We start from the raw sequence: 15,174 nt of genomic DNA on the forward strand, positions 1-15,174 counted from the left end.
AGGAGCCTCCACAAAGTTTGTATTTTAAATATTTGACTGTTCTCTGCTGGGAGGGAACATCAAAGTCAGACAAAGAGGGCACCTTCTGAGATCAGCAGGGTCCCCAAGAGGAGAGAGGACACATGGCACGGTACCTTGCTCACACACTCTCTCACTTGTGTGTCACACACATACACACACACACTGTTTCTACTGTCTACCTCTCATCTAAGTCTGACAAAAGTATGCGGACTTCTCTGTTATGACTACTATAACATCCTGTCTTTATAGTTTTATATCTATATTGTATGTGTATGTGTGTCAGACAGAAAACAGTCAGATAGTGACGATTTGGGAGGACGAGAGAAGTATCATTGCTATGACTCTGCTCTCCTCTCTGAGACACACACGCACACACACACACCTTGAGCAGCTGACAGCGGTGGTAATGGATGACTCACCGTCATAACTCCTCATCAGATTGTTGTTTGTCTCCGTCCAGCAGGATGAATGAGCGGACTCAAGGCTGGATTTATGACAGCCAATCAGCAGCCAGACAGGCGGGACACATTACTATGGTCCCTCCGTTACTATGGCGATCTTATAACACTGCTCAGAGGGAGACCATTGCTGCAAACACTCCAATTCAACACGTACCTATACAGCTTTACAGGAATCTTATAGTTCAGAGCTGAGCTGTACATGGATGTAACATTGATCTCACAATATCAGACTGGACATTGTCTGGTAAAAAGTACATATTTCCCAAACCGTTGTATAGTAGAAGTATAATGTAGCATTAAGTGGAAATACTCATGTGAAGTACAAGCACCTCACAAATTGTACAAAGAGTAGTTTAACAATACTTAGCTACTTCCATCACTGCATATCATTAAACAATGAATAACCATAAAGGATAATTACATAAATACTGCATGGATATTATAGTGACATAATGGAAGATAACACACACACTACAACAATTTCACTAAAATATCAGTGTTGAATTTAGCAGATAGACAATACCCTATTATGAAGGAAACCATAGAGGTAATCAGTAGAAATTATCAGACATCCGTCCAAGAAGGATTCCTTTATACTGACCTCACATGGAAGAGTCAGGGCTTCAGCTAATGCTAATGTCTTTTCTTCGACTAATCGACTATTTGTTTAGTTATAAAGGACAGAAATGCAGCAAATATTCACATTTGAAAATCTTAAAGCTGATTTTGTGGCATTTTTGCTTTAATGGTTTCCTGATTATCAGCACTGCTGTTTATTAAATTTCTTACATCAACTAATGGATTCATCAGTTCATTAACTAATTATTTTAGCACTACATCATCACTGTGATCTACTGAATGATATTACAGTGAAAAGGCTGTCTACTTGTGAAGCAGCATCACTATCACTGTGTGTCCCTTCACACACAAACTGCCATCTAGCATCTCCTAACACACGCACGCGCACAATCTCCCCTCCACAAAAAGAAGCTCATTTTATTTCACTAATCATTTTTTATCTCCAGACTAAATGAATCGACAAAGAATTAATCCCCCTCCATCCTCCTCCTCTCCATCCTATTGATAGGCAAGGTGGCATCGCTCCCATCCACACCCTACTCCCAGTGCGCATGCGTGCCGCGTCAAACAAAGGACCAGGCAATTAACCGACGGAGAATGGCTAATAAAGTTGGACACGCTGCTGAAATAACATGCAACGACGATGCAGCAGTAACAGAAGCAGAGTGAAAGGATTTACTTAATGTCTGTACATGCGGAGGGGGGGATTCGGGTAAACTCCCAATTCCCCATCACCCCCCATCTCACACACGCTCCCCCACCCCCCCCCCCCCCCCCCCCCTCCTCATTTTTTTCCACCCTCCATCCTCCTCCTCCTTCTTCTTCACAGTGCAATAAAATGGAAATATGAGATCAATAATTCATCTAAATGATGACACATTCTGGTTAGAGACCCTGAATGTGTTTGATAGTGTTTATATGTGCGTGCCCGTTTCATGTAGCCAAATGGTATCACACCTCCACACAGACAAAGAGGTAGGGCGAGCAGGAGAGGGCTCCTCTTATTTCTGGATGTTCAACTGTTTTCTCGCTCTAACAAGAAAAAACGCTCCCCTTTGCGTTGTCTAGCAGACTGCGGAAATGATATAATCTTAAACCATTTCAGGGTAATCAATAAATAATAAAGAAAGCATGGAGCGCGTAGGGAGACACTCCTGTTCGCAGTAGAAGCGATTTTTTCCTCAATAAAAGTGTGAAAAACGAGAATCTGTTTCTCAGGGTGAAGCGCGTGTTCCTCCAGACTGCACACACCCCTTTTTTAAGCTCGTGCACATTTTTTTTATCGCCAGTAAAATTGAGGATAGAAGAATTCATTTCTTGAATGCCAAAATTTTCCAGTTCAGCTCAGTTTTTGTTCTATTTCCTTTATTTTTTTCAACAAATGTACAAGACCTTTTGTCTCGTTACCTACACTCATCCATGCGGCGTGCGCCCCGGCTACCCAAATGGAGAGATGGAAAAAGACAAAAGGGATGAAAAAATAACAATAAAACAGCCCAAAGCATCCAAAGGGCTCTTTTGGGGAGAAAAATAGCAAAATAAACCCACTCTTACCGAGCACACTGAAGTTCCGACGCTCCCTCTGCTCTCCTCGCAGTTTCAAGCAGCGGCTGCTGTATTTTTTTGCGGCTTCTCCTGCGCACCCAGCGGCTTGTGCCTGCTGCACGGTACGGTTCGACTCGGCGATCCTCCGCCTGCGCGCACACGCATCCATAAGTACGTGCACGCGCGTAGATTGTGCACGCACGCACACAGCATATGCACAATCCAAAATTTTCTCTGAAGGAAAATGTAATTTACCGTCTGTGTCTTTCTTTGATATCTAATCCCTGTAGTATTCCTGCAATTCTCCAATAATATTCCATCCATCATGCATCACAATAGCTCTGTTTCCAAAGAGGAAGTTACTTGCACTAAATATATTTAGCCCACTTTATGTGTATTTTTTTCTATCTGTAAAATCTCTTCTTCATGGTGGGTTTGTGTGATTAGTATGATAACCAACATATTTTTATTGCGCACTGGATGGGAATGTAAATTTCTCTGGCTTGTTTTAGTGGAAATACTCTTCCATACTCTGTCTGTCTATACCTTGTCTCTGTGCGCCCCCTGACGTTCACTGCAGCTAGAGACATACAGGGAGGACTGGATGGGACTCTGGACGCATGCCTGTTGATGCACAGATGAATGCACTTGACACCCTGCAGCTGGAAGAAGATCGCTTATTTAATTAAACTGTCTGATCAGTAAATACTCCATTTGTCCTACATTTTAGGTTTTGACTACACTCATCATTCTTAAGTTGTCCCCACTCAGCTTGTTCATTTATGAAAAGAAAGATTGGATTAATCTGTGCAAAGCATCATGTAGCTCACCAACAATTCGAAATGCAAATATGTTTTGGTTTACAATGATATAAAATAGAGAATGGCAGTAAGTCCTCCAATTTAAGAACGACCCACTGCCTTTAGAAAAACTAATAATAAATAATTATGTGATGATCTTAGAAAAAAAACAAAACAGAACTTCAACAATCATTCCACTAATGTTTAAGCACTAATACTAAAAATATGGCCTCTCTTTTTCCAAACATCCACATCCACAAAAATAAAAACTGTTCTATCCAACTGATTAAACTAGTGTCTGAAACTGCAACAAAATGAAAGTGAGGACACTGATGCACGTTTAGTGCTTTTGCCACAGTTGTTGAAGGTGAATTAAGATGTAGGCCTATTTTGTATTTACCAAAGGAAGAAGTCAGTGTGTACATGTTGAGTGAAAATAAAATGTGCCACGTTAGGCTTTCTATACTCCTCAGCGGTTTCTCCCTAATACTGACAGGTAGACACTAGATGGCAGTGTTTGCAAATAATTGCAACGTTTCATTAGGCGCGTTCAAGACGACTGCGGCTGACTTTCGCCGACCAGTCTAACGTGAGCTGCGTGGATCCCCATTAGCTAGTCTTCCTGGGGTCCACATTGAAAAACATACCTTAAACATTACAGTCCACACAACACCTTTTAAAACAGACATTAAAGATTAAAGTGAACCCGTTTATTTCACTTCTGTGCTTCAGTGCAGTTTCCACATTTCCTCAACCACATTTCAGAGGCAAATATTGTACTTTGGTTGGACATAGAGGAGTTGCTGGTTACTTTGTAGAGTCAAAATAGCCATTCAGGATGAGATTATTAGGGGGAAACAATCTTCAACAGGTCAACCTTTTAAAAGCTCAACATTATCTTCCACTCTATCTGGGACAATTTAACACTTACACTTTCATATTCAGGATTTTTCTTTTACTGATTTACACTGTGGTACTCCTTTTACTAAATGAATGCACGTCACCCTCCATTGTTAGTGTCAGAGTGAGATGTTTGTTATCAACATCTCAGCTGCTCTGGAGGGATTCCCAGGGTGAAGACCAGCTAAATACAGCCCCCTCCCCTCCCTCCGGCAGGAAATATGTGGGGATTAGGGAGAGGTCAGTTTGTTCTGGAAGATGCTGTGACCTGACTGACCCGACTTCTGCTCAGAGCTGCTGATAAATCTTGCATGTTCTGAGGACATGCCACTGCAGAGGACTGAATATAAACTATAATGGACCCTATACGTTTCTCTGTTCCCTAACATCCAGTGCTAAACATGATTTCACATGCTGATGCACTTCAAAAATTGATGCCACCACATGTGGACAGTGGAGGTAATTGATTCGAGTTTACATTAAAGGCATACTCTACTAATTTTAGTGAATTACTGTCATTTTGACTTTGTTGTCCCATTATGTTTCATGTGTTTTTGCTTCTCGCTACTTTTGCCTGAATTTTGGTTAAATTGGGATTTTTATCTTTATCAGTTTATTTAGTGCAAGTTTGGTGCGTAATGTCTTGTAGTGGTGTGTGTGACGATGTGAGCACCAACAAGAAGCACAGTTTGACAGTGTTTCCCTTCCTCCACTTGTTTTTTTTTTTTCATTTGCAGCTGAGTTATCCGGTTGAATGCACTTCCACACCTTTGATAATCATTCTGAATTGAAGAGTCTGTCATTGCCACACAGCGAATAGAACGATTTACTGAAGGGAAGATATGGGCTTGGGTTAAAAGAAGAAACTGTTTCAAACATCAGAGTCAAGTTCAAAAGCAGCTTTGAAGCGTTTGGTTCTGGTGATGTGGTGTGGACGAACCATGACAGACAAACCACAATCATCAACATTACTTAGGATACATTATGTGACGGAGGATGGGTTACATTGCAGTTACTTGAAAGCCCAGCGCATCTCATACGGAAGCTGAAGGGTAACTTTGGTGTCAAATACCAATGCTTTGTCAGGCTTTCTCAAAGCGTCAGTATGAATACGAATGAGAAAAATAATGTTTTTTGAACATTAAAGCATGTAAACACTTTCAAGTAGACACCTAAAACCTTCACTGTGGTGATCTGTATTCCACTTTCTACAGACTTCATACAACCTGATGATTGAGATAAACTTCTACAGACCTACTGCTACATCAGTGTGGAAAATATCTGTGCCTTTACAAGTAGGCTTTTCATTCTAATATTTTCATTATTTCCAAGTGTTTGGGGGTTTATAGTAATATCTGGGCTTGGCATGCCCTGCCTGCACTGAAATAGGCTGCTGTGTCATCATTCTTCGGTAAGTGGTTAAGATTAACATTTAGCCTTCAGTAATCACAGGGAGTTGAAGACAGCCTTGCCTGAAAGTAATTATGAACCTCTCTCTCTCTCTCTCTCTCTCTCTCTCTCTCTCTCGTCTCTCTCTCTCTCCCACCTCCAGTTTTACAGGAGTTTCTTTCTGTTTGGTGTCCTTTAAAGTGTACCAGGAACCACCGAGGGCATTTCCAAATGATAAATGGTGGTCTGAGTGCTGACTCTAATGAGGCTTGTTCTTGAAGTTTTTGAAGCAGTTGTCAACAAAATGAGGGACGGTTAAATGTCTCTTGAGACCCGGAAGAAAAAATGTTTTGAATTTTGATTTTCACAAAGAAACATGTTGCATTTGCAAATATTGTCTGCCTCACTCAGTGCTCTATTCCTTAAAAATATGGAAAATGAGTGGAAGCAAAACCCACCGTCCCCTACAAAGGACATGGACTTAAGAGTGTATTTTAAGAGGCTTACATTTACCATACACCTCTTAAATCTTAGTAATAAAAGGCTTTCATCCATAAAAAACAAAAGCATTATTAACATTACAAACATGATATTTGTATAAATTAGATCAATTGCCTCTCTTAGGGCCATAAAAGCTGCTTGCTGTGATTTCCGTCATTTTGAAAAGACAGAACATTTGCTATGTTGGCCACACCCCCATTTGTTTGACATCACTAGAAAGCCCAAGATGTACTCTACACAGCACATTAGGACTCAAACAGGTTACATGCATGAATTGGTGCATGTAACCTGTTTGGGTCTCAGGAGGATTTCTTGTCTCATCATGCTACGTTTCCAGGCCAACCACGAAAATATATTGCGATGCTGAGATGTTGCATTAGAGAAGCAGTAGTTTGTCATTGTCTGTTTAGTTAGTTAGTTAGTCAGTATTGAATAGGAGACTACTGTTGCACCGTTTTTTTCACTGTGATAGATCACAATGATCATGGTGAGCAAAGGGTTTGCAGTGGAAATGGTTTTTGATGTGTATCACTGAAAAACTGCTGATAACTTTATTCACTTTACTTAATGTTGTCTTCACTCTCAGCAATCTCCACCGGCATCATAAACTTGTAGGAGAGAACACAAACAACCCGAGCTGACCAAACATGGTTCATGCCATATGGTATCGCTGTAGACGTCAAAGACCTGCTGTGTAGTTACCATTTTTGAGGAGGTGAATGTCAGTCACAGTGTAACCACCCTGCATAGGCTCCAAAGCTACACACACAACCACGAATCCAGCTAATGTCCAAACAAAAACAAACTGTCAAAACATAAATAAAACTCAACATGTATGCAACACATATTGTATACTACAACTTTCCTGTTTGAGGGTGTTGAGATGGTGTGAGGTACAGTATGCTCATTTTATTACATAAGGACATAATATTGTAAGTCAGTGCCACACAAGCATCGGCATTAAGGTGGTATTTAAATCCATATTTCTAGTTAAATATTCAATCTGCATGATGATGGGCGATGCTTAAATAGAATTATGATATTTTCTTCACTGTATGGTCTACTTATTTACACTGTATGATACATCCTGTTGTCCTTGTTCTGGGAATTTTGCTGTCATTTGCAGTTCCAGTGACACAACAGATCACATTTACATTACCTGGCTCTCCATCCTCTCCTCCTCCAGATGTTGTATGTCTGTTATGTGCCGTTCTCAGTCCTCCACTCTTTCTCTTCCTCTCAGCATGATGCCGGTTGGAGGAAGTCTGTTTTGGCTTCACCACTAACACACTTAGCAGGGGAAAAAAGACCGGGCCACGTTATCTCACATCATTGGTAGAAATCTGAAACAGCCAACAGCAAACAGGAAATGTTTGTCTTCCTCATCCTGTCTTTGGGCGTTTGGAAGTTTGGAGATGCTGGCAAAGAATCAAACAACAAGAGACAACTGGCTCCTATAATCCTCCAGTACTTCTCGACAATGAGATGATCGGTCCAAGGAAACAGGGGAGTAGTGGTCAAATCTTTTGCCATGCTGCTGCTTGCACTCCTTTAAAGCATTTCAGGTCTCAGCCTGTTCTGAAAGATTTTTTTTTCAACTGTCAAAATGCGATATTTTGTGCTCATGTCACTTTTTGTGTCAATATTCATGCCATTCACACACTTTTGATGACCATGTCCGAGGTGACAGATGGACAGTCTGAGTCATGTGCTGGACAGAGAGGACTGGGAGATGAAGACGAGGAAGGCCACCAAGGAAAGATGACATTGTGGTCATTGTCAGTTCTGAGGAGTCTTGGTGGAGGTCTAAAAATTGGATGGGTGAACATAGACTAACCTAACCTAAACCGCCTCTAACCTGCACTAATGTAACCTTTAACTAATTTAACCTGATCTAAGTTTCCTTAACTAAACCAAACTAAATAACTTTAACCTGCCCTATGACGTAAACTTTGAGTTATCTTACCTATTAACCTAACTTTCATAAACTAAACTAAACTAATTTAGTATGAATGTTCATTCTTGACCATGAAAACAAATTGTTATCTTAACTCAAGTTTACTTGACTATCTTTTACTCACCAACTATCTTTAACCAGTAGCTTTTTCAATAACATCTCATGATCTTCATCAGATCAGTAGATGGAGTTTGCTCAGTTGTGACTCTGAATTATTAATTTTGTTTGTAATAAACTAAGATAAAAGTAAAACATAGTAAATCATGTAAAATAATCAACACAAAATATCAAATGATTTACTGTATGTATGAATTCAAACGAAATTTCATAATCGCACTGAACACTGATCAGCAAACAGAACATCAGTTCATTTAGTAGTGAGCTGAAGTAAAGAAGTTGGTTAAACTTGAGACCTATTGCACACTTTTGCTCATCATCAAATGTATTCTATTCAGCTTTTTGAAGTATTTTATGTTCATTGCATCCATTGGATCCCATCAAACTATTGAAACTTTGAGAAATACAGCAGATCTACATTTCTACATTTCTGTGTTGATGTTACATTGATGTAAAAAGTCAATGGAAATCTGGAAAGTGGGGAAATAAAATAATTTTGATTTCTAAAACCAGCATCTGTGATGTAAAGCATGGGTGATTTGTAGTACACAGGCTAAAACATGCAGAGGTTACCTAACAACTAAGTGTTTCTACAGCTCCTCATCACTCAAGAGATGGATCAGTCTTTCACTCAAACTCAACACCTACATGTCAGCTCTCAAAAATCCTTGACACAAAAGGTCAGGACCAGAGGTGGAGCTGTGTTCATGTTATTGTGTGTCAGTAAAGGTGAGCTTCCCCGCACTAAATCCAGTTTGAACCTGACTGAGGAATCCGCAGAGGCTTAAAGACCATCGCTACTGGGAATGAGTGTTACTTAACCTCTGTCAGCGGGGGGGGAATTAGAGGTCAAGGGTGACACTGTCCAGGCAGGTGACCTGTGGAGAGCCATAACGGGTGGAGAACCCCTCAAAGAGGACAGCTGTGAAGATGTATCAACAAGAGGTGAGGTGAGAAAAAAACGCCCAGCACCTAAAACCTCACTTGGAGGTCCACCATCACTGTTGTGTATTCATTTAGAGAAAATTAACCAAAGCAATGAACAGGTATTATTAATTATTTCAGATTGACATCCCTCCTACATTGGATTTGCTTTAGTCTGAAATAGACTGGAATTGCAATATTTACCACCATTGATTTGATGAAATTGGGTTCATTTTGGTTATTTAGGTAACTGAGAGATTTTTAGATGTCAAGATTACATTTAACAGTTGTTTCAATGACTGTATTAAATGTAGACATTATATAGTGCATACTGTCTGTACAGGTGCATTTCAGAAAATGAGAACATCGTGAAAAAGTCCCCCCCGTAATTTAATTTAAAAATTAAACTAACTGGTTTGCTGACCATGGTATTCCTGTGCTTGGTTGGCCAGCCAACTCTCCTGACCTGAGCCCCATACAGAATCTGTGGGGACACCAGACCAACAATACAGACATGCAGACAATCAATTCGCTAAGCATAGGAGAACCAGAACTTTACATCACTGTCCTTATCTCAGTTACTCAACATCTAAAACACTGCATTATGGAAAGTGTTGATTTTTTAAAGAACAACAAGAACAAACAACAAATCATAGATGAAGTTCAGGTTGCCAGAAAGTCTTTGTCCTGCAATGTTCTAAATTCAGCATGCTCGGTTTCCAGATAAACCTTGTAATGTTAGCTGGAACTGCAGTAATGTTAGCTGGAACTGCAATAACTCTCAGCTCACATCAGTGTGCAAGTCAGCTCCCTCAAGACCTCCAATTCTGGCAACCATTTATGGGTTCTGGTGCCAGAACACACCCAAGTCTATCAACCCTCAGCTGCAAATAGCCTGATATGTTGAGCTGCCTTGATGGACGTTCTGTTAGAACGCATGTAGGGTTTGCTGATTGTTTGTATTGTTCTGCTCAGCTTTCTGAGGATATGATGTCAAACATACATCTCCTCCTTCTTATACACCCCGACATTTGTTCCCTAGTGGCTAGCTCAGAATGTATTACCGTTCTTCAATGAGCTGCTGATAGTCACAGGACAGCAAAGCCACATGCAACGCTGTGGTTTTGATGTTGCACAGTATAAGCCGAGAGCTTTTCAGTACAAGGGTTTCCCAGTGAAAACATGACTGTTAATTGAAGCACCTGAGAAGCCTCCTGCATTTTGTGAGCTTATAAAGAAAACTGTTTAGTAGCCTATAATACCAATAACTCCACACCTTCCTCTCTTATCTTTCTGCCTTGCTTTTTTTAAATGCAATTGTAAGTAAGATTTGGACTGCTTGTCTCAATCGAGGGCTGTGAGCCAGGGGGCAGCACTCAGGGTTTGCTGCTCTCCTGCCAAACAGCAGCAGGGGGCTCTAATTACCAAATGAGAGGACTGACGTCTGGCGGAGCCCTGGGGCCATAACCAGCAGGGTCAGGGGTCATTCTGTGTGAGGAGGCAAGGGGAAAACCAGACACACTCACATACTCCTATGTTTGGAGTGTTGTTAACCTACAGCTGGAATGTTCATGCTTAATCATATAGCTCATTATCAGATTATACAGACTGCAGCTCCAGGCCAAGTCACAGGCTTCAAAATTTTAAATATGTGAAAGGTTTGTCACCTGATCTTAAAACCACAAAAACTGAAATGCTTTCCAAAACTGGCCGGGCTGTAGAAAAGACAGAATTTATATTTTAAGCCAAAAACAAAGAATAAACTAACTCCCCAGCAGCAATGTAACACATGTTTAGTGGAGTTGATGGATGGAAAAACTAAAAGTTTACACTCTATTGTGTAAATGTTTCTGTTTGACATAAACCTCCCTCAATATCTTTTGGGCTACCAGTGAACTCAGTGAACCAGAATCTACTGGACAATTACTGTGTGATGTTAATATTTAATTCAGCATCACATGAGAGAATTGATCCATCTGAAGAACTTGGAAAGCCAACAAATCCCAGCAGCTTGCCAGAAGAACCGCAGTACTTTATTTTCTTATTTGATCAAGAATTTATGTCATCAGGATAAAAGTCATGATCAAATTAGTCAGGATTGTTTTTCAGAGATACTGTATGTAGCTTTTTAATGAAAACAGTCACACAGTCAATTTGCCTTTATTTTGTGCATAATTATGGAGAAACAATCCCAACTCAAGGTCCACATGCCCGCTTTTCTCTGAGCTTTCAACGACATCACATTCATAAGTATATGGAGTTTGCTCAGTTGTCACAGACATGGTTGTGCTGAGGGCTGAGCTTAGTAGCTATCATAATTTCATCATAGCAATATTACAGTATGAAGACCATGTGGTATTGTTGGAAGCTCCAAAAAAAAAAAGGTTTTTCAAGGTCAAGAAAGTAACTGTTTATTTTGTTGATGAAACAATCTCACCAAAAGGTGCATTTTATAGATGTTCATCTCTATCATATCACTTCTAGATCTATATAGCAGATGGAGTTTGCACAGCTTTCATGGGATATGTTCATACTTGTTTTTCTGAGCACTCTAATGACTTCTCGTCCATATTAAAGGCTGAGGTTTAAAGTTCCGTTTTGACCATGGAAACAGCAGCTGAGGAACCAATCTCACCTCAAGGTCCATTTTAGTAGGGGACAGCGGGGTAAGTTGTCTCGTGTGTAAGTTGTCACACTGCTCCAACACTAGAGGCTCTATGTCAAAAATCAAATCAAGCCATTTTGTGTGACTTCTTTTTCGATGTTCAACTTCCTGTTTACATACTGTATGGTCACGGTCACTCTAATCTGAGGTGAGCACAATTTTATTTTATTTTTTTTTCTTCAAAAGTAAAACATTTGAATTTTACATTTTATGTATTCCAACCTTATTAGGTGTGAATGTTCAAAATGATAACTGCACAGAATAGAGGAGACATTAACTTGTCTTTTGATACTTCAGCTGAAGTGCTATGTTTAGCTAACCTTGAGATTTAGCCAACATTAGCACACATGTCAGTTTGGGGAAAGTTGTCTCAATAACTTTGATAAACACGGAGAACATGTTCAAAAAACTATGTGAAATTGTGTAATTACATCTAGTTCTAGTACCTCTATGACACTAGTTTACAGAAGCAGCCATATGCCTGGACAAGACTGAATTCATGACAGAGTATATATGGTCTTATAGCGTTGGCATGTAGTGTGTTAGTAGATACAAACACACACACACACACTACATCATACAGTTATTAATTTAGTTAGGCAACAAGGGTAGCAGACAAATAAGCTTGTAATTAATTTGTAATTGCAAAGAGGAATGTGTTTTTGAAGGAAGGAAGAAAATTATCAACAGAAGACAGAGAATGGCAGTACACCACCTGACATAATGTTAAAGGCAGTCAGGCAGGTGAAGTTGAAGAACAAATCAATCAGAAGTACAGCTAAGGATTTTGACATAATTGTGGAGACATTTTTGTACAGTATTCCAGAGAGAAGATGTTGTTTAAATGTGTGAAATGCAACAAATGGGCCTGCGATGTTTGCACCTCAGGCCAGGCAATGTCTGTGTGCCAGAACTGTGACTCTAAACACGTCTGATTAGTCAGATACATATGTACGTTGTACAAAAATGTTTTTTGAAATTTTTGGATTAGTGTTTAAACACCACATCTGTTTAATTAAGAAGTTATACATTTAAGCAAGTTATCTGCAGCATTACATTCAATTACCATAGATCTATTTGCACTCCAGAGAACTTTTGATTTTAAGTTCAAAGAAAGACGTTGCGCCACTTAATGTGTGCTCTGCCAACATATTTGTTTTGAATTAAATTATTTATTTTCCAAATTCTCTAGGCTTGATTGTTGACTGATTTTTATTTTTAGTTCTGGTTACAATTTGAAATTGAAATCAATATTCACAAGTAAGTGTGATAATCCAGTGTGACAACTTACCTGCCGATGGGGCAAATTGTCACAAGTGCACACTTTCTATTAACAGTATACAACTCCACAATGAGATAAGATATGAAGATATGATGAATACAAAGCTTCTGCCCAAGACTTCATTCTTTCATTTGGTATGACATTTGTACCATTGTGATGTCCGGTGCTCAGTAAATATTAGACAGTGTGAAAAGTGTGACAACATACCCCGCTCTCACCTAACTATTTAAAAATTTACATTTGTTTTAATGTCGTAAAATAAAAAGGTCAAGAATCAAGTATCTTCTCTTTTTCTGGGAAACATTACATGTTCTATACAGTCTCGTCTTGATCAGATTTTCAATCAAATCTTCCACTGTTTTCATCCATCCGTTGTGCTGGAAACATCACCTCCAGTCAGATTGAGCCAGCTCCGGGCTCCACATACTGACAGCAGGAGGAGTCAGAGAGACAGCAGGGCTGCAGGAGGAGGAGGAGGAGGAGTTGGAAGAGGTTGCTGGGTGTGGAGGTGGAGCTTCGGGATTATTGTTCACCGGTTTGAGTGACTGACTGAGTGAACGTCTCCAAAGTTTGACCGGCCTCTCGTTTAATTGTCCTCTGCTGCACGTTTGACTGTTGACCAAACAACCTACCACCGAGTCACACTGTGGGCAAAAGTGACGCACGGAGACGCAAAGAAGAGTCTGGGCTCCAGGAGAAGTAGACCCGAAAGTTTTTGAAGGACTCCTGGTGTCTCTGCTGGAAGAGTAACCCATGAAACAAAGAGTAAATTTACTACTGTAGCTCCTCACTGACTGACTGACTGACTGTCCTCCATCCTGCAGACGCTCAGGAGGAAGATAATGGACTGAAACTCTCAGATCTGCTTCATTGTCTTGCGTGGAATCACACTAACAACACATGAGTTGGATTGACCGGACGCGCGGTTTCCATACTGTAAATCCTCGGGGATTAAAATAACGAGGGCAATGGATAATTTCTTCACGGAGGTAAGAGGGCACTGCTCAAGCCTTTTACTGCTTTTTTCAGCATGTTTGACACATTGGGCTTTGCATTGTTACATTAGTTAGACTTTTACTTGTTATGATTCCTATAATGAACTTTAGGATACATGAAACTATGAAAACATCTTAAAACATGTATTCATGAAGCATCTCAGCAGCAGTCTATGTCTAAAGGAATATTATAAGGGTACAAATACCATAAAGTGCAATAAAGTCAGCATGAACTCACTAAGTTACTGTATACCTAGAACTTACTGTAATACTAGTTTGTAGTAGTTCAAATTTGCCCTCAACTTACAGAATGACACACACACACACACACACACACACACAATGTAAACCTCTAAAGGCATATCATAAGAATATCAGAGTGTAGGGACTGTGCTGGTCAGAGGGGGGTTGGACTGGGTCCCGGTGGATCTGTGGTATTTCCGTACTTCTTTTCTGGTTTCCTTTTAGAAAGAAAGCCCTTTAAACCTATTAATAGAAAAGAAAAGATGAACCTGCATCCCACCAGGAGCTTTTGATTGGCCGGCCAACAGCAAAGGGACGTTTATTGAATGTTATATGAGGGGGTTCTAATTTCTAGGATCATCTGTGTGCAATCACTGTCATTTATTTCATGAAGCTGATAATTGATGCTGTAACAGTTTCAGCTGGTGCCTCTTTCCAGTGTTGGTGTTCTGAAAGCTGCTGTATGTTATTTGGTAATAATAAGTTAATGCCACCAAACAAATATTAGTATTTGTCATGTTGCTTGCTCATTATAAAGCTGTGTCTAAACTATTCCAAGTTCCTCTTCAGCTGTTTGATCATTATGAAGCAAAAAAACTTCTGTATTTCCACAACAACCATGATAATAAACCACAGTAGCTTACATTCTGTCAGGTGGGTAATCTTGATAGAAGCATTCTGGTTGTGTAAATCTTCCACGAGCTGTGACTCATGGCTAATAAGCATTCATTGCAGTTGTTTTACGACATCAGGATCCACACCTCTCTTTGGGGATGTTGGCCAGGTAACAGCAGC

General features: G+C 40.0%; 2 protein-coding genes across 3 annotated transcripts in view; one reads left to right on the forward strand and one right to left on the reverse strand.

Annotated features, from left to right (window-relative positions):
* Positions 1-2,767, reverse strand: part of basp1 (brain abundant, membrane attached signal protein 1) — a 54,533-nt gene extending 51,766 nt beyond the window's left edge. The window contains exon 1 of the mRNA XM_038717250.1: positions 2,616-2,767. The gene's annotated coding sequence lies outside the window, so the exon portion shown is untranslated. The remainder of the gene's footprint in view (positions 1-2,615) is intronic.
* Positions 2,768-13,631: 10,864 nt separating this feature from the next.
* Positions 13,632-15,174, forward strand: part of myo10 (myosin X) — a 129,986-nt gene continuing 128,443 nt past the window's right edge. For both annotated transcript variants that reach the window (XM_038717229.1, XM_038717230.1), the window contains exon 1: positions 13,632-14,130. In XM_038717229.1, coding sequence (XP_038573157.1) covers positions 14,110-14,130 — 21 coding nt within the window. In that variant the 5' untranslated portion in view covers positions 13,632-14,109. The remainder of the gene's footprint in view (positions 14,131-15,174) is intronic.

The sequence above is a fragment of the Micropterus salmoides genome, unplaced genomic scaffold (genome assembly GCF_014851395.1).
Source record: "Micropterus salmoides isolate LMB-PRFRI ecotype aquatic unplaced genomic scaffold, ASM1485139v1 Ms_hic_scaffold_14, whole genome shotgun sequence".
NCBI lineage: Eukaryota > Metazoa > Chordata > Actinopteri > Centrarchiformes > Centrarchidae > Micropterus > Micropterus salmoides.